The following is a 20960-nucleotide window of genomic DNA, read 5'->3' as shown; positions in this document are numbered from 1 at the left end:
AGCGCGGGGGAAAGGGGTGGGGCGCAGGGTCCTACCTGCGCTCCCTCTCCCTGCTGCCTGAAGGAAGCGCCGGCGGCTGCTGCGGGCGCGGTGCCGCCCAGCCCAGCCCGTCGGATGCCGCCCCACGGCAGCGCGGCCGCCTCCGCTCACGGGCGCCCCGCAGCGCCGCGCCCGCATCCCTGCCTGTATCCCTGCTCGCATCCCTGCTCTCATCCCTGCCTGTATCCCTGCCCGTATCCCTGCTCGCATCCCTGCTCTCATCCCTGCCCGTATCCCTGCTCTCATCCCTGCCTGTATCCCTGCCCGTATCCCTGCTCGCATCCCTGCTCGCATCCCTGCCCGCGTTCTTGCCCACACCCTTGCCCGTATCCCTGCCCGTATCCCTGCCCGCGCTCCGCGGCCAGGGCGCTCGGCCCCTGGCTTTGGCAAGGATGGGGTAAAGCTGGGTTTATCCGCACTCACCAGAACCCAGCACGGTTGCACTGCCCGAGGAGGAGAGGTCCACAGCTCCAGATGCACCACACTCTGAACCCCGTTTGTTCTCTTCTTGCTGCAACACCAAAGCCTGAACCCAGCGCCTAGCCCATGCTGTAGCTAGGCAAATACTTATCCCCTTAATTTACTGAAAAATAGGAGGAACTGCAAGAAACAAACACAAAACCAACTGTCCCCCAACACAGAAGCACAGGAATCAACTTCCCTTCCTTCTCATAGCCTTAAATCCAGTATTTGTATCAGCACTTCTGAGGCCCCTTCCAATTCAGCTCACTGCTGCAAGCTTTTACCAGTGCTGCACACCTGTTTCCTGAGTTTCCCAGGGAGAACATGATAAAAGCACATGTTGCACTTAGTCCCATCCAGACTCTTGCACTTTTGGAACTAAAATTGATCCCTCAATTCATGATCCTCCACCACTGACAAAGATGTGTTTTGTCAGCCAGCTCTCCAGATTGTCCCTAGAGAAAAAGGCCTTGCAACTTTAGACTTTGTCTGCTCCTTTATTTTTTGGCCCAGTCAGAAGTAGTCCTTCTGATATTCTTAAAAGGAAATGGTCCGTAAGACCCATGCTAGGTTGGACCAAAGGGCTATCTTACCTTTTTTTGTTTGTGTTTTTTTTTATCTCTGACTGTGCCCAATACCAGAGGTTTTAAAGGAAGAATTTAAGTTTAGGTAGGCATTAACAGATATTCTCCCACTCCTTGGTGAGCTGTTGCTCAGTGAATTCCTGTATCAAAGTGGAATTTGTGAAGAAAACTAGTCAATGACTCTGAAATAAACACTAGAAATCACTTTTTCACTTGCCGTCTTCTAGTGATGACCAGTCATACAAGCCCTGGGAGGCACAGACTGTTCCCTGTTCAGTCCCATCACATCTAAAGCCACAGTCCACAGGGCACCAATAATTTGGAAGCTTAAGCACATGCACCGGGTCTATTTAGGTGGTTGTTAAGTACATTGACCTCTACCTTTAATATATAAGAATTTATATCCAAAGTATACACATACAAAACACCTTGATTACCAGAGCTGAATTTTATAGCAATCTTCCAAAAGATTCAGGGGTTTTGCTGTGTTTGGCTTTACTGCTCTCTGCAGCACTTAACACATTTTTAAGAGGTAGAATTGGGTGGTAGAGATTGAAAACTTCAAAAGTAGCCCCCAGGAAAGAGGTGAATCCAGCTTTTGCCAGTTCCTTCAGATCGGTCAAATTGCTCCATTACATCAGACCTTTGTTGGCAAAGGACAAACTTTTCACTTTCCTGGAGCAGGAAATAAGTAAAAATATTTTTGGTGTGTTGGGGTTTTTTGTTTTGTTTTTCTTAAGAACCGACAATTTCTGGAAAGCGATGCAATCACAGATCTCAGCAGCAAAATGATGAATGGGCTTTAGGCACGCATAGCTTTATCAGCAAGTCTTGTATTTAGTATATCTTGTTATAGAAATATTAAAAATCTAGAATTTCTGTGGAGAAACCCAAAGCTCTCCAGGATGTGCCATGGCTGCTGGAAAAGACCCAGGTCCACTAGGTGGCACAAAGACGCCATGTAAAAGCCAGCAGCAAGCAGGGAGTGCCTTCCCTTCCATTACACATCTTTATGTATTTATGCAAAGCAAATGGGTACAGAGAAATTGCAGACACGGCTATAGTCCAGCAACCCACACGTCTTTTCAAATACAAACAAGTTCAGATGTCAACATGCTCCTTTGGACTAGAAGCTCAGTGAAAATCTCCCCGAAGAGCAGTATCTGCTCCTGCAGACCTTGACTGACTCACAGCTGAGTAATCATGCTGAAATCCCTTTCTGTGTTCGCATTCATGAAAATACAGCCATCCCTGCTCAGGAGTATTTAAACTGAGAAGCTACTGATAATCTCATTTTCTCCCCCTTTCCTCCATTTGCCATCATGCCATTCTACTTAGTTTAATTCACCTTGAAATGGTAAAGGACACACCACTGACAACACTGGTGGGGCAGTTCTGCTTGGATGATGTTGAGCTTGCAGCACACCAGGTGGGAGAGGCAACCACCTTGAAAAATTCCAAAACTCACCCAAGATCTAACACAGATATAACTAATAGTGAGACAAAACAATGGCAATTATTTTTATACTTGCAATTTTTAAAATGTCAGAGATCATAATACAGGTAATAAGTGTCAATTTCACCACAGCTGGATAAGCACTTACCTGATCACATCGTGGGGAATTGTAGGGAAATTTCCCGCAGCCTCAGGATTGTCGTCCCTTTGATGACTTCCTAGTCCAACAAACCCTTGCACAAAACAGGGTCACCTATAGCAGGCTGTCAAGGACTGTTCCCAAGTGGATTTGAATATTTTTGTGGAGGAGATTCCACAACTTCTCTGGGCATCCTGTTGCACTGTTTGATCAATCACCCTCATGGGGAAAAAAAAAAATCATATGTTTCAGTTGAATTCCCTGTACTTCAATTTATGCTCATTGTCTTGTACCTCCCCAGACACAACCAAGAGGAGATTGTCTCGGATGTTTTACTCCTACCTGCTTTTACTCCCACTCCCACCCCCAGTTACACATGGAGATGCTCCCTCCTCTCGAGCCCTCTCTTCTCAAGGCTCAACACCCCCAGCTTGCTCAGACTGTCCTCATGTGAGAGATGCTCCAATCCCTCAATGATCTTTGGGCTCTTTGCTGCACTTTCCAAGAACATCCATGTTGTCTTGGGAGCCTTATGGAAGGCATTGTATGCTGGGGAGTTGGTTACCTTGGGCAAGCCATGCCTGCACCCCATATGTGGGTAGGGGCTGCCACTGTGCAGGGAACCTGCTGGAGCACCCCATGCCAGCTCTGCTGCTGCACCGTGGCAGAGACAACCCTGCAGCCTGGCTGGAGATGGATGGGCTCGTTCTTTGTCTCTGTGGCCAAAGCCCTCGGTAACACAGCAGCCACTGACACCATCCAGATACTGCTGATCTGTGCTTGCACAGCACCAAGGCTTTCTCTCCCCCACACCATTTATGCTGCAAGGTGAATGAATGGTAAGGCTTTAGGAATTAATATTGCTGCAGCTACTACGATCTTTGTGTGGCCTATGAAGGGTCAGAGGATGAAATGAAACTGGAATATCTTTTTATATAAAGTTGCAAGACTAGGGTACCAAAACCACACACCCCTGGTTTCTTACACTGCTAGCAAAGACAAAGTTCTCTCCCAATGAATGATTTAAACACCCTCAAAATCTGCAGGTTTCATTAAGGAATAACAGCATTTCCCTAGGTCAGGCTGCCATATATACATCAATTTCTGTATGAAATATTTTAAATTGGAAGATTGAATCTCTCATATACTTTTTTTTTAAAATTAGCATCACAGAGAAATGTCAGTGTTTCTCAGATTGAAGGTGACAAAAAAGAACAAATTGGGCTTTCCAACTGAACTCTAGAATTACTTATCTTTAGGTTAATTACCTAAATTTAAGGGATATAATGTAAGACACAAAACCCCCAACTAATTCTAATAATTTCTCAAAAACATATTATGATAGTTAATTGAGAAATTCAGGTTTTAATAAACTGAAAACACCTGTCCTTTTATTATCTCTAGATTCCCCTCCTTCTGATGCTAGACTTTCACTGTTTTATAGAAAAACAGCCCAAATAATTATTACTTCTCCTTTATTATTTCTCTAAAGCCATTTCCCCCTCCCTCCCCAACTGCAGACAGTAAGACAGACAACTTGAGAACATGGAGTTTTATCATGATTTCATGTCTGCCACAGTCGCCCTGCAACTCACCCCAGCTGAGGACTACACACAACAGCCAAGGGTGCTTTTGATCTCCCAGAAGGCAAGAACAGCATCAAAGTCTCTTGGAGTAGAGTCCAGGTGAGCCACATTAACATCTTGCCCACATAAGGCTCATTTCCTACACAGAATATGCAGCAATCTACAGATTTAAATCTTCCACAAATTTGTGCTTCCATTAATTGAAATACTACATTTAAAACCAAAGTTGTTTAAAAATTACTTTTGTTTTACTCTAGTTGCTAATAAAAATGTATATAAAAGAATAGAAATAAGAAGGCAAATTGACAGCTATACTACAGTCTGAATATTAGTACTGTTTTAATACTGGAAATCTGCACAGGCCTTGGTCACCAAAATAATACCAATTTTATTATAACACCTGTGTTCAATGAGGTTCTAATTTTTTTGTAATTGATATATCCATGTAGGAATTACTATTAATCGAAATGTTATGGTTTTAATTGTAATTCCAAAATATGCATTTTTCATTAATATGTTTTTAATAAAGTGGAACACTAGCTTTTAAAAAAATTCCAATTTAAAAGAGCTTATTTACAAAATAGGATGTTTAAAAGTCACCACTGAAGACATCAAGAGCAGGACACGAGTTTTCTCCTTCTTACTAAATCAACCTGAATAATTAACACCAATTAGCATCAGTGGAAACTATTGACTTAATTACAAACAGTATTAATAAGTAAGTAGCAGTTAGAGACAACAACTTCCTCATTCCTGTAACTGGCAAATGAAAGACCTAGAAAGTAAAATATATAAGACGTATCCATCATGAATACACAGTTCCCTACATGGCTGAGAAACCTAAAGTGATACAAGTATTTTCAGGTACTTCTGAATTGGTGTTCTAAGCTGGTTTTAATCAGTAAAATTTAATATATAATACAATATTTCCAGTTAACATAACATTCTTCACATTTTTAAGCGGAACAATCTTGTTGCAAACTAGATAAAATCCAAGAGCAAAAACAAGATTTTTTTGCCTATGTTATTTGTTTTCTACACCTTAGAGATGCTTGTAATGATAGCTGGTAATCACAGTTTTTCACTGGATGTTAGGCAAGCAGAACAGGACCTTATGGCCAGTGCAAGGATGTGCAGCAATGCATTCTCCCATTTCTAGTGCTCTGTATAAATCTTATGAATACACATCATGTCACACCCTGCTGGCGTGTAATTATTAGAAAACTGTATGTTCTTAACTGCATCTTACTTCAAAGCCTAAGTTCAAAATACTCCTCTGCTAAATACACCAGGTATTTTCAAGATTAGTTGTGACTTCATCTACCTATAAGTTCTCACTTTATTTACTTAATATGTATGTCACACTATAAAGTCCTTTGTCACCTCTCCAACAGCTTGAGCCTGTGTGAATGATTCCAGGTGTTGCTCTGAACTTTTAAACCCAAAATTTGGAAAACATCTCCAGATATGATTCAAAAGTTTGAATATAAGATGCTTTGAGAATTTTTAAATATTTAAGGTCTTTCAATGCATCTTTAAAATTTTTTTTCTTCACTTTTTATTAAATATGGGGATATTTAAAATGAATTTCACACAAAGGTTAAAAAAAGGAGATTGACAGAAACAGTAATAAAGAATAACTGATACATATTTTTTATTAAGAAAAGGTACAGTAAACAAAATGCATTCACAAAATAGATACTCAATACTTTTAAAAGCAAAAAGAATAACCTGAAAACAGAAAACACTTGTTAGAAGCACAAACATAGGAAATCATAATGAATAAAAAACATACACTGGCTCAGCATTTTCAACACAGTTGAGGATGTTATTCTATATTAACTCAAATTAAGATGAATAAACTTCTCCAATTATATGAGATAAGCAAACAAATAAAATAGTAAAATGAAACTGAGAGATTGTCAAATCAAGTACTCATTTCATTCTTACAGTTACTATGTTCCCAAAATAGTAACAAAACTTAGCCAGGCTTGATATAAAACCTGTCAAACAGCCAGCAAAAAGGCAGTCACTCCTGCCAATTGGGAAAGCAGAATTTTGCAAAGTTGATTACTTCACCCATTCTCAGAGGTTTCAATGGTAATCAGTGATTTGAAGAAAACAGAGGTAAAATACAAGACAGTATTAATAATTTATAAAAATTGTCCTTGTAACAAGGTAATGCTTCAGTTACTCAAGTACTGGTTACTCCTTGAAGGTCACATTTCTGTGGAGAAAGAAAAGATGTCAAAATAAGGGTAACTATTAAAATTTTACTAATTAATATTAGTATAAAAAGTAGTAATTAGCTTTAGCCTCCTCAGATGCTCTTCTGTTATCCCCAAATAACAACTATTATCATATTACTTAAAACTCTACACCACTGACCTATTTCTAAAATGATCTACAAAAGTAGAAGTGGGATGAGGAAGAGAAGATTAAATCAGGTTAGAGAGAGACAGCTGTAATACCACAAAACAATAATTACAGAGTACACTTCACTCTGGTAAGCTCCCAAGAAGGAATAAACAAGGATGATAGATGGTAACAGTACTGCTGAGATCACTCTACTGTAATTGATACATTTAAAAGGCAAGATATGCATAACAATTGCATGTGAATTCAGCTGTTAAAAACCACCTTCTTTAAAAATACACGCTTCATGAAAATGAGATATTTTGCTCTATGGTACAGAGTTGACATTGTTAAAACTAGGGATACAAATATTAGATGAAAATAGTGCACTACATGGTATCCTCCAAGCATAGCAACTGGACTTTTTATTGCTCTCTCACTGGAAAGCAAGGAAGACTAAAGGGAATTCTCTACTGATGATACTCATTCTCAGAAATATATTATCTGTCATCATCTCAGTCACAACGTTGTTTTGCAACATAACAGGGTACGCCTAGGGGCTCACCAGTAAAGCAAAAGGCATATCTGCTGTTTCATCCCCACTGTCAGTATCTCATTTGCTACAGTTTCCACTTTTTGCTTTGCCCAAAAATTCGCAGAAGAGAAAAATTGCTGACAATGTGGGTTCATGCCAGGCTGAGTTCAGTTCTCAAGAAACCTGTGTTTTTGTTAACAGAAGTAAGCTTAGAACAAGCCATATGTATTTAGCAGCAAAAATAAACTTTAAAATCTGTTATATTCATGAGCTGTCACAGCACACGTATTTCCTACAACGATCACTCTTTACCTCTCCCTGTCCTTTCCCTTTTCACTACAATTTATTATTCAATATAGACCAGGTGGGATATACAGTCAATAATCAGGCCTGTAACACATAACTGGCATAATCTAAAACAACAACGATCTCTAAAGAACAAAAATGACAGTGAAAAGGAACATGTAAGAGGCTGATTTTGATTTCTTTTTTATGGACTATAGTGAGCATGATCTTAGTTATCCATAGATTCAAGCATTAACAATGAAAAAGATACTAATTATTTTTATGCACTTGTTTAGGAGATAGTTTAATCTAGTGTAAGGTTCAAATGCATTTTAGCTGGACTCTTCTGTGGAGTGTCTTTCCTTTATTGCTGTACTTGGGAGAATTTCATGGCATTCCTCTTAATACGAACCATTCATTGTTTGGGGATAACTATTAACAATAATAAACTAGTAAAGTATATTTGGATATCATTAATGGTAGAAATACACAGGCAAAGTATATTTGAAAGTCGTCAGGTGGTGCAAGACCATTAAGAAAAAGAGGAATGAGAATCCATTATATCGTCTTTGGAGAGCACTTCGCATTTATTGGTTGCAATCAATATTTTATAGCAGGAGAAACAGCAAAAGCAGAACACAGAAACATCTGAAGTGTGTAACAACTTCATATAATCACAAAGGCATTATTTAGAAACAGTTCAAACCTAACTCTCGAATAGAAATGACCTGCTAAAATCAAACCGCTTACTTCTCAGCCGCTGCCGGCTCAGCCGTCCTCCCGGCGCTGCGCTCTGGGGAACGGCACGGAGACCTCAGCGTGGAGGTGAGCGGAGGCGACGCCCGCAGCGAGGACGTGCAGAGGCCGTGGCGCCGCATCTCCTGAATCGCTCGCTCTCTGCCAACAAACAGCAACAACGCCCCGTCACACAACGCCTCGGTACCGCACTACGTTCAAGGCAGAAAACAGCTTTGCCAAAATCTCTCAATTCTATTTCTATTTTCATGAGAAGGGCTTTTTTTATTTCTAGAGGCAGTGGTAAACTCACAAAACTTATGAAGAAATCCAGACACTGTGTAAGATCTATTTTTTAATTATGCCGTTTTCAAGAAGAAAATATTAGATTTTGCCCAACAAGAGGAACAGAGTTTTCCATAAAAGCTCCTCACTATTGAAAAAAGCAACAGTTTTAAAAGTGAGAAAGAAGAAATACGGAGGGAGAGTCAACTCACTGTAAAACGGCCATCTTACCGTTCAAATCTCTCAGTTGTCAGTTTCCTTTTTAAAACATCACAGTCAGTCTGCATCTGTGCAACTTTACTTCGAAGCATGGAAACTTCTCTATTATTGCTGCTTCTAAAAAAAAAATCATGAGAAGCAACAAAGTTTTCTTTGAACAATGTCAGCTAGGAGCTCAGAGAAGTCAGAGCAAGGTAAAACAAAACCAGATACTGAACATGTTGTTTCACAGACGAAATCAAAGACAAATTAGAAGCAGCAAGAACCAAATTAATGCCACAGAACGTTTCTGGAAGAATCTAAAGTGAGAATGAAGCAAGAAGCTGGCAAGCCTCTCACGACATCCTAACTACATCAGGCTCTTTTCCAGACACAGGTAAACATAAATATGTTCGATAAAAACAGACAAAACAATTAAAACACTCGATTATTGCTTTACTGTCCTCTGTTGCAATTTGAGATGGTCTTTATGCAGAAAAGGAAGAAAAAAGCAGTGAATATCCACAAAAAATTACAAACTTAACAGATATAGCTTTAGTAAAAGTTTTATCAAGTAGGCTAGAACTACCTGGCTAGCCATGAACACAACTGAAACAAATCTAAGCAAGAATTGTATTAAAGCAAATACCAGACCAGCAAAACCCAGTGTCTGAAAGCTTGTTAACTATATCCTTGGTATTTGGGCCCAACTGTTTCATTTGCAAGAATCAAAATTAAAAGGAGTCTTGAAAATCTTAAGAAACATGATTAGTATACTTCTTAGTAAATCATCAGCTTGGCCAATTCAATGTTTGGTTGCAAAACTCCATCAGTTACATTATAAAAGAAGAAAATTAAATCATTGCATGTAAAATAAGTTGTCTGAACAAGAATCTAGACAGCTGTGTCATTCCATACAGTCTTCAAAGCCACTGTGAGGTGGAGTGTTCAAAAGTCGCTTCTGCAGAAACAAAGTTGTACTAGTTTATTGCTAAAGCACTGGATTGGAATTCTGAAAAATGAGTTCCACTCCCAGCTCAGTCACAGACTTCCTGGCTGGCACCCACTGGTCTTTGACTCCAGGAAGACGAAAACTATTCAAGAGATTTGCTCCAAATAGAGCCGCAGAATATTTTTTTCCCCGTGTTCCCTATTCATCAGTAACATTCCTAGAATGGTATCTTGATCCAGTATGTTGAGAACAGATGCAGAAGACAAGACATCTTGATGACATTTTATAAATCCTTCAAAGACAGGCATATCCTTTCAGGATGGAGATAAGAATTCAGGGCCCAATATCATTATTGTAAAATAAGGAAAGAAAGTAAACAGCTTGTGAGTTCTGAGGTTATTCCACGTCCACAACATTTAAATAAAATTAAGAGCATTAAGTAAATCACTCCAAAATTCAGAAATATTTTGAAACCCTTTATGCACAGTAATCATCATATAAGTTTACATGATAATACACAGTTTTCAGAGGACATCTGTCTCTTTCACAGTAGATACAGACAGCTCTCAACAAGTAGTTTATATATTCCATATTCTCTGTTTATTTAATTCTTTAATCACTCTAGAGCATCAAAGTCTCATTTACTGTACTATCACCCATGTAGTACTCAAAGTAACACACTACTTACTCTTTATATAACTCATCATTACAGCACTGGAGAACATCACAAGTTAATTTTAATTCTGAGAATCCTTCTAAAGTCAGAGGTTGTAGCAATGCCATTTTCTAAATAAAGTGGAAGGACAGGTACTATAAAGGCAAAACTTTAAATAATGTTCAAAAATATTGGCACATGATTTTTGTCAGCTGAAATTCTGCCAAGCTGAATGAATTTCTGTATTTTGCAAGACACAAACTTAAATTGTCACGTAGTTCAGTCACAGCTGTGAGCGTTTAAAGTTCCTGCTCTTTAGACTGCAACTACTGCAAACCAAAGAGTAGGAAATAAGGTATGTACAACTAACTCACACCTGAACACTTGCCTAGTAACACGCAAAACCTTTGAGATAAACAGTGGAAAGCAATTCAACAGAATGGCCACTCTTCCTCCAAGAGAACATTTTCTTTCTTCCTGCAATATCCCACCCTATTAACACTGAAAGTATTGACCTTTACAAAAAAACAAATGAACCCTACAATGCATGCAAAAGAAAAATAGTGAAAAAATTACTATATAAATAGTTAAGCAGAGCTTTATAATGTTTGTATACAAAGTAACTGAATTCAATTTAATTAAAAAAAAATTCAATTTAATTTTACAACTTTCCCCTTTTTTTTGTTCCTTTTCTGGGATTTTGTTGATTTGTGTTTTTTCTAACTTTCACGTTGAACTTCATAATCAGGACATTCTATTTATATTCGCTGTACGCAATTAACATTTTTTCCCCAAGTAAATGAAAAACAATACTAAAAAAAAAGCAATTAGTTGCACGGGGGCACTTAATAATGTCATCATCTCCAGATTCACTGAGATCACCTAGGTGATCCACTGAGGTGGACCATCATAAGCCACAAGTAGTAGCCTCTCCATAAATCAACCAAAAGCATATTTCTCGCACATCTGTGACACCAAGTTCCAGACAGTTTAATTGGGCTATATTCTATATCTCATAAGGAGTATTACTTGTTATATTAACTTCCATATGTTTCCTTTCTCTTCCTACATTAGTGTTTACTAAACAGGTGTATCTCTACATGTGAAATTCTGCTTTGACTTTACTCTTCACCACCATCTGCATTCAGCTGCTACTCCTCCTTATTGCTATTTAATGCAGAGCTAGCACTAGTCCCTGCTGATGTATCCTTAGGAGAATTATCATGTCATGATAGTTGCAGGTTTTGTTTAACAGCTTGATTTAATGATCTTAAAGGTCTTTTTCAATTCAAATAATTCTAAGATGACACATCATGGAAACTTCAAATTCCCTGCTCCATAACATGGAAGAGAAATTTTTAAATCTCCCTATTCACTTGTACTCGAATTTCACAGACACAAAATACCTTCCCTCTTAACTGTTCCAAACAGATTAGTCTTTCTTATAGAAGTGTTGCTAGAAGTTATTGCTTCTTTAGGCAGATCTACAGCAGAGGAAGTTGCTGGCCACATTTAGTGTAGGTGTCAGGCTTAGTTCTGTTCTTTTTTCAAAGGAATAATAAGTGATACCGAACTTTTTCCTTAATAGTTAATATCAACTGCAGCAAAAGTACTTTTGTTTTTTTTAAAGCACTATGACTTCACTATTTATTATGTAAGCGATTATCTAATCAAACCAAGGACAACAGGCATCTTCAGTAATCAGCAATTCATATTTACCATTAATTTAATACACTAAGTTTTTTTTGTGAGCAGTAAACACATATTAAAATTTTATGTAGAGGATGTTTCTTTTGGAACTCCTGTTGAAGTTTACTGCTTGCACTAAACTGATGTCTACCAAAATGCTGATTAATTGAAAGCAACATGAAAGACCTGTAAAGAAACTTTAAGTAAATGATACCATGAAAGGCCAAAGACATCACTGCAAAAATTTGCTCAGCCATACCGAACACCCAGATTTTGTGAAGAAATATTGTCACACAGAAATAGTTCTTTTACAAACCATGTAACACACATTTGTTAAAACTTACAGTTTGCTCTCAGCCAGTGTTAGCTTGTCTTTCAGTAACTGAATTTCGGTATCTTTGTCTTGGGACGTTAATTGATTCTGAAATTCTTTGTCTCTACTAGTAGACAGTAATGTTTCAAGATTCTGAACTGTAAGTCTCTCACTGGATAGCTGCTTTTTCAGCAACTCTACTTCTGATTTCATATCTTCTAATTCTCCTAGAACCTAAGGCACAAATTTTATATATTAATAATACACTAATTTATAAACGCAGAGAATTTTATTTTGTGAAGAGTTGTTACAAAAACTGAAACGATCAAAAGTTTCATAAAAAAGAATAGGAAACTGAGCTCACAAAATAATGTAAAGCCTACGGTTATTTTAAACTAAACTTAATTTAAAATTATTCAAGCTGTACATCTATCACATGTTTTACTGGGAGCTGCATTACTGAGTGCTGGGAACGTTTAGGTAAGTATCTAGAACATGAATTGGCTTTTAACAGTAGAACTTTGCACAAGTACAAAAGTAGTATTTACTATACTTCATTCTATTTGACTAGGTCAGCTCACAATTAGCCTCTTGGCTTTTTTGAAAAGGTAGAAATACTTGTTTTCCTCTTCAGTTCTGTGAATATAAGGTCTTGAATATTACAGTCCCAGAAAGGCTGACCAAGTCACTAAATGAAGACAAAATTAGCTGTAAAGAAAAAGGTTCATAAAATATGAATATTTAGGACTGTTTAAATTATTTCAAAATAGTCAATGAATTCCAGCCATATCTAAATTTCTTAAATGAAAATAAACTATTAGGGTAAGGTCTTTATGATCTAAACATGAAGTGCACTATTTGTTTTTTATAAAGTTTGAGTAAATTAAAAACCAAAAATAAATATATATAATCTGTCTGTGCTACAGCTAAAACTACATTTACAACATTTTGCAGGGATAATGAATCAAAGAAATTCCCTCTTTTTGTACAAAACCCACAGCTACAGCTCCGTATATTGTAAAATTTTTAATTTATATAAAAACACCAAACTAGTGATGTAAATTAACTTACCTTGCTCTCAGAAGTAATTCTTTTCTCAAAAAACTATTAAAAGCAATGGAAGTTACTTTGTTATAGCAAATTAAAATTGCCATTGCTGCTTACCCTTTCATAATCCATGCTTTTGGACGTCAGCTGTCGAGCTAAAAGGTCTTTACCAGCCTCAAGTTTCACACAGAGTTCTCTCACAGAAGTGAGATCTGCCAACACACAAGCCTTATCCTGATTTTCACGTTTAAAATCTTCTTCCAATCTGGACATATTTTTTGTTATGGAGGAGATCTGAGATTCATATACTTGATGTGCAACAATATGCTAAACAAAATCAAATATAAAATTAAGAGTTATTTTAAGAGTTTCCTGTTGAATAAACTGGGTTTTTTAACACTTTATTTTCCCTTCAAAATTAGTTTTCCTTCCCTCTCCCTAAAACATAGCTAAGAGCAATTAATAAACCATCTTCGCAATTTTTAATCACCAACTTGAATAATTATACAAGTATTATAAAAGGGTGGAACAAGAATTAAAAAACTTAAACCCCAAACATACAACTTATTTTTAATACAGTCTCTAACTCTTTCTGAATAATTAAAAGTATGGGACAAAACATAGTCAATCCACCACAATTATACTCTAGAACTTCTCTGGTCTCTGTGAAGTTATTGCTTCTAAAATATCAATCTCATTATGTTCTATGATATTGGTCTGGGATTCAGTATTATGGAAGCCCGATTCTGAATTTGAATGTCTATCAGATTTTTACCTCAACTCTGGCCACCAGTTCTTCAAACACTTCATTGAAAGCTTCAAAGAAACGTAAGAGCTAAGCTTGCAAAATACTCATAAAGCTATATGCAAATATTCTGAAGCAACTAAACAAAAGTTTCTTACAACGTCATAGGAACAGTGATAACCCAACAAAAGAGATCTAAAACTATGAAAATATACGCCATGATTCTAATTTTGGGCAAGCAGGGGTGAAGGAAAACATATCTAAACAAAATCAGTTACTGCTTAAAAAACTCCAGTGTTCATATTTGAAACATTCACATATAGAAATTATTTTCCATTACGGTGTTAAAAATCGTACATTGACTTTATTAAAAAGCACTTGGATGTATCCCGCTTTCCTAGATGGAATTTCATTGCAGAAGTTATTACCCCTTGAATCTCTTTTTCCAGAAATTCTACTCTCTCTCGAAGATGTCTCCGATCTGTATCTACTGAAAGGAGCTCCAGTCGGATTGAGCTGCTTTCTCCTTCAGCTTGATGAGCCTTCATTTCCCAGTCTTCGGCTTGCGTATGGAGCATCCGGAACTTCTCTAACAATTCTTGGTTTTCTTTTTCCTAGTGAAACAGTAAATTGCTCTACAATGATCAACATACCCTCAAGTTGTTTGATCTCATTTCATGCCTACTCTTTACAATATCTTTTTTTATTTTTCCCCCAGAAAGTAGAACTTCCTTCATTTTCTTAGTCCCACTACCTGGCAACTACAAAAGGGCATCATCCCTTTTCCAAGTCCAAATAACAAATAAATACAACGATGGCATTCAGTTTTATTAAAATGGAAATACTTACACTTAGAAGTTGTTAATGAGTTTCAAGGCCCCCAGGAGAGGGGTTATTTTGGATCTCTCTGCATTGTCAAGGGTCACGTTACTGAGATACACTGCATGCTGCCCTTTCCAAGAAATTCCATTTTCAGCTTTTTTAGTTACCTTGCTTTTATAAATATTTATATTACAGCAGTGCCTGAAACACTGGTAATCTGCTAGAGCATATATGCCTAACCAGTCTATCACCAATGTACAAAAATGGTGTGTATTATAAGGCAGTGAGAAATTTTTCTTATTTACCTCCATTCCCTGCTCATGTAATGTGCAGTGGGATATGCACGTTGATAGTATAAATGAGATCTAAAGAAAAAGGCTAGTGTTTCTGAAATTCCTTCTGTGTATCCTGCAGAACTTGGAAAGTGCAGATGGGATCAGGTGGAGCATTAGGAAACAAAAACTTTTGATTTAGCAAGGGAACACTGTGCAGAAAAGTAAATCCTTGTCTCCACAGGCATTAGCCAGATATAATACTAGAAAAATCCCTGAAATCAAGCATTCATAATTGGTTGCTGGCTGTGTATTCTGTAGCTTCCTGGTACCCAACTTGAATAACTGGATTATCATTTGCCAAACATGTAGCCACGCCTGTAGCTGAAGTACTTTGGACACACGATCTATTGTAAATTTCTTAAAAAATAAACTTCAAGTATTTCAGATTGATAGCTCTAAACTAACCTACAACTGACCTTAATTTTTGATCCATGTTTCAGTTTGTACTTGTAAAATGTGGTTGAATTTACATGCATTCATCTAGACATGCAAGCTGAAGTCAGATCAAAACTTATTTTTCCAAATTCAAACTCACATGATAAATTTGCCAGTTCAGATTGTCTTGACACAAATCCTATTTGTTTTAAATGATTTTAAGTTTAAACTCGCGTAAATCACACTTTTGAATTCAAGTTTCAAGATAAAGGACATTTAACCAGAGCACTATTTTAACAGTACAACTTTTACATTTTCATGCAGAACAACAGATAAAATTTTTTTTCTTTTCCAAAAAGGTAAAATACTTAAAATCACTGTAAAAGCTGCTTGCTGCCTACAATCATGAAACAGTACCCGTCATTTTATTGACTGCCTGGTCAAAAACCCAAAAAGCAAAGCAACATTCACAGTTTGTCATTCTCCAGCATTATGGCCAACTGAAATGCAACAGATGAAATTGTGATGTGCTAGAATTAATCAGTGCTTCAGCTCTAACAAGGTGTTATATGAGTCCCCAGCTAGCAGCTTGAAACACCGCAGAGAAAAGAAGGAAAAATTAAAGAAGTAAATGAGACAGGCAGGGAGGACAGCACCCAAACCATGCAATTCTTACTTTGTTTTACTGAATGCAGTAATGACTGCCTACAGATTATATTTTTACCTTTGAAGCTATTAAGGTCTCAAATCTGGAGACTTCAGTTATATAACTATGAACCCTGGTTTTCATTTCTTCTTTTTCACGTATTGCATCTTCAAGTTCGGTACTGATAGCCTAAAGAGATTGCATAAAGGCAAAATTGTACTTTGCAATAAATTAATTACTATATAATATTCTATCAGATTAAATAAAAGTAATTGCATATGCCCTAGATTTTTTTCTATTCTATTTATAAAGCTCTTTGGGATTTTTGGGTTCAGAAATATCCTGTCACCTTAGATATACCAAAGAGTTTCCAGGCAAGAATAATCACAAAAATCAATGACTATCTCACAGTTCACAAAACATGCAGCTTCCCTGATGACACACACCCTACTGATCTTTGGAAAATTTGGCAACTGATGTTGGGAGCTGGAATTTCTACACCCTTAAGATTCACTATCCCTGAGTAAAGGAAAGTTTTAGATCAACAGAAAGCCAACTTCATAACAAAATAAGATTTATTTTAAAGTTAAGCAAGATAAAATAATTATTTGTACTACTAAGATCATATCTAAACATCAAAAATGCACCATGGAATTTGTTTGAGATATTTGAACTGCTAATTCTGTCCCTCTAAGGTTCAGCTCTCATCTCTCTCTGAGTCCTCTAGCCCAGAGAGCCAAAACGACAAATATCTTTTTCTATCTCCATGATCAAATGTGGGGAAAGTAAAGGATACTGCCTTATTTCTTCCCCTTCTTCTTTTTGTGGTACATTACTGTTCATTAGCCTTTTTACTGTCTGCCTTAGTTAACATATGCTAAAATCAGTCTGCTTGTCTCTGTGGTAGCCTTCCCAAACACTGGGAAAACTACTGTCATCACGTTATGATAATATTCAATATTTCATCTTATTAGACACCTGTGAAGAGCAGGTCTAATTTCAATAATGCATTCACATATTTACATATTGCACTACAGGTTTTGCAGGAACTGTTCAAGGTCTTACATCACCTCCTTGAAATGTGTTGCTATATTACATGCTCTGGCATCAGATTCAGCTGGGTTGACTGAGGGGAATTGAAATAAATGGTTTAGTTAACAGTGCCTGCATTGTTTTTAGTGTTGGCACTTACAGTGAATTCAGACAAACATTTGTATCTCAGGATCAAAATTGTAAAAGGTATTTGAGTCTCATGAGGAGCTGCAATACTTGTATTTGCTATACAAATTGAATGTAATGAGTTGCAATAAAATTCCAGGTTTGCTCTTAAGATAATTCTCACATACCCTCTACACAGACTTTCTAATGCTCAGCCCTATAAACGATGCTACTTGCCTCACAAAACACTGGACATTCGTGTTATATATTGTCCATACAGACAATCTATACTACAGGGACATCCATGTCATGCACTTGGAGCTGGGAGGCTTTTGGTCAGCAATAACCAGCTGGTGCACAAAACCAATTAATTATTTCTCCAACACCGTAGGCTCAAATATGGCATACCTCACTCAATAAATCCAGTGCTTCGTGGAAACTAGATGGATGAAATTAATGAAACATACACCAGAACAAATTCAGATGTGCTACCAATCCCCCTCCCCTCCCTCTCACTTTCACCTGATAATCTGATGTCTGTTTTTGGAGTTTCTCTTTCTCAATAATCATTTTCACAGATAATAAAACTCAATCTTTACCAATTAAATACCAATTGCCAAGTGATATAACCAATTAACATAATTTCATTGTATTATAAGCAATAAAGTCCTAGATTTATTTTATTTAGATTTCTTTTTTAATCTGAGGAAGTTACCAAACTGAAAGCTTGCCTATTTCTCCCTCACTGCATCAACTACACTTAAGTATCTTAAGTATCGCTTTTACAATTTCTGCCCAATGATTTTCAATATCCCAGCGCTCAAGAAATACCAATAATTAACCACACCAATCAAAATTGAGGATGTAGCAGTTTTGATGCAAGCAAGCCACAAATGGTATAATACATCAGTATCACATACTGTCTTATACCTGGTTTTCTCTGGCCATTGTAGCCAGGTCATCCTGCAGTCGTCTGTTTTCTTTCAGAGCCATTTCCTTCACCCTTCCCATTTCTGCAAGCTCCACCTGGGATGTATCAAGCTGGCGATGTAAGCTGGATATCTCACGGTCTCTGCTGCTCAGCATGCCCTGCAACTGGCTGTCAAGTGAAAATATTATTAAAGTTGTCCCTTCTTATACTATACCACATAGTGCTGAAAATAATCAGATAAAATTCTTGCTCTCCGAATGATGACAAACTGAGTCTAAATATAATGCAAAACAAGTATATAAAGTGTGAATATGCAGAAATAAGATGGATTAAATCTTCAGTTTTGAAGATGTATCTGGTAAGATGTATCTTATTAGACAAAGAGTTATTACAGACACCTATATTTATCTGTGTTTGGTAGTGATTATGGTAATTGCATATTTTATAAGCCATAAAGGAAGAAGACAAATAATTTACACTTGAAGGACAATTATCAAAAGAGTAATGAAAAGATTAAACAAAAAAATAGAAATACAAATATCCATAAATTTAAGTAAACGTTTGCATTATTTTTTGTCACATATAGTTCATGCATCAATGTAGCAAATATTCAGTTACACTGGTCTTCAAATATTTAAATATTGGTGTTTAAATTTTTGCTTTTAAGATGCTATAGTTTAAAATGTCATGCTTAAATAGAGGAAGGAATGAAAGATCAGAGGAAGCCCAACTAAAAGCTACACAAATACATTTTAATTAAGACTGTACTGGTATCTTAAGATAGAAGAATTAGAAATCCTTAAGAATTCAGCTCTGAATCTTAACCAGGTCAATCTAATATCTAGTGGAGTGCTAGAAAAGGACTTCTTGACCAAGAGTTAGGAAACGTTACCAGTTTAGGGAAATTAATACAGAGAAGCAATTATTAATGATCGTTGTAACAGTTTCTTAGCAGACTGCAATACAATTGCAGAAGTGTCCCCCAGAAGTTGTATACATCTTCCTTAACACAATACACTTTTTGACTCAAATAAAATTAACTTAATTTCATCAAAATAACTAAAATAGCTATCTACTTTCACTTTGAAGCTACTACATAAAACAAAACGTCCAAAGAAGTCATCCTACTCCTTACTTACTCTGTTGAGGACTCCAGCTCAGAAAGAGTTAAACGTAAATGAGCAATTGTTTTTTCCTATGGAAAAAATCAAAAGTTGTATTAGGTATTATATTGCAACATAAGAGGATACTTCCAGTTAAAGAACTTTTAATGTAAACCTTTATTTTAATTCTTCACCATAAGTAATTTCCAAGTTTCTTTCCTTTACCAAGAAAGGATTGTCTTGTCATTGATGGAAGCCAGCTATAGATTTTGTCACCTCAGGCTAGTACTTTATATCTCAATAAATTCATCCACGTGCAAAATGCAAAGAAATGATTATTTTCTTGGAGTATTTGGGGAATAGAGTCACATTCATTATTAAAGACTTGGCAAATGACTCTGCATTGGGTCCAAGCATAGTGTTTATATGCTCTGCACAGACTTTGTCATCAAGACAAAATGTCTCCCTAAAACATAACTGCTTTAAAAATCCCCAGGTGGAATGCAAAGTAGTAGTTTTACTGGACATACCCTGTTAGCTAAGTTGTCATCTAAGCATGCAATTCTTTCTGTTTTTTCATCTACAGTTTCTTGAAGACTGTCCTTTTCTTTGTCCAAAACAGTAATTGTACTTCTCAGCACACTGACTGCTTCATCCTGTGAAGTGCTCCTCTGGTTTAACCTATCTAAAAACAAAAGAGTAAGTGCTTCCTATTTTAAAAACAGGAAATAAGCACAAAAATAGTAACATGTTACCTATTATCTCCTTCTGCTTTATAATTTCTTCATGAGCTGTCTGCAGTTCATCCTTTTTGACAGACAATCTGTGCTGTAAATCTTCAACAGACTTCTGGAGCTGGTCATTTAAGAGCCTGGAAAATCAGTATACAGTTGAAAGACATTTGGGACCTATTCTGGATTCAGTTTCAGCTCTTAAGCTGCTTCAAGTGCTGGAACAGCTCCAATATAACCTCCTGACAGGGTTGTATCACCAACCAGCAGCATGGGGTTGTGCCAAATTACCATCCTCTCTCCCTTGAGGAGAGGGAGGACTTAAGGATTGCTGAGGCCAACACCACTTGGTTGCTCTGGACTTTTTGAGGAGGCTGCAAGTCCACCTCAACAGCAATGCAAAATGGAGCAATGGGACCTTGGTGGAGCAATCATGCTAACCTGAAACGTTCACCTCCTGTGATTTCTGTTACTCTTCATAATGTTATTTGTATTTTGACTCTCACTTTATAAAGTTTTTGATATGTAGCTCATAGCTGTGATTATCAGCTACATCACATTTTAAGAAGCAACCAAATTGACAGCTACAGTTTTGATCCTACTTTTAAAAAATAAAGAGCCTGGAAGATATTTGAAATCATATAGCTGTTTTTCTTGGAAAGAAATATCAAAGTGACTTAGGAAAGAAAAAAAAACCCACAAAACAAAATTCCCAAGTAACTAAATGGATTATTTATGAAACAGATCAAGAAAAAAATCCCTCTCAAGTGGGATCCCACAAAAGCTAGAGAAGCTTTTC

At 36.9% G+C, this 20960-nt stretch overlaps 1 protein-coding gene across 8 annotated transcripts in view; it reads right to left on the bottom strand.

Moving 5' to 3' along the window:
• Positions 1-5896: 5896 nt before the first annotated feature.
• The window catches only part of CEP135 (centrosomal protein 135), a 34189-nt gene continuing 19125 nt past the window's right edge, over positions 5897-20960 (bottom strand). For 5 of the 8 annotated variants that reach the window (XM_014873420.2, XM_014873422.2, XM_088163395.1 and 2 more), the window contains 11 exons: positions 20186-20301; positions 19961-20115; positions 19467-19522; positions 18327-18495; positions 16317-16427; positions 14489-14674; positions 13433-13642; positions 12300-12502; positions 8693-8797; positions 8192-8338; positions 5897-6493 (listed from right to left, as the gene is read on the bottom strand). In XM_014873420.2, coding sequence (XP_014728906.2) covers positions 6472-6493; positions 8192-8338; positions 8693-8797; positions 12300-12502; positions 13433-13642; positions 14489-14674; positions 16317-16427; positions 18327-18495; positions 19467-19522; positions 19961-20115; positions 20186-20301 — 1480 coding nt within the window. In that variant the 3' untranslated portion in view covers positions 5897-6471. Of the gene's footprint in view, positions 7340-8191; positions 8339-8692; positions 9923-12299; positions 12503-13432; positions 13643-14488; positions 14675-16316; positions 16428-18326; positions 18496-19466; positions 19523-19960; positions 20116-20185; positions 20302-20960 lie in introns of those variants that run through there. The other 3 variants (XR_015803092.1, XM_088163393.1, XR_015803093.1) reach the window with 3 other exon arrangements.

This window comes from Sturnus vulgaris, chromosome 4 (assembly GCF_052056855.1).
Source record: "Sturnus vulgaris isolate bStuVul1 chromosome 4, bStuVul1.hap1, whole genome shotgun sequence".
Taxonomy (NCBI): Eukaryota; Metazoa; Chordata; class Aves; order Passeriformes; family Sturnidae; genus Sturnus; species Sturnus vulgaris.
Note: the sequence above shows the minus strand (reverse complement) of the source record. Positions and strands in the feature narration are given on the sequence as shown.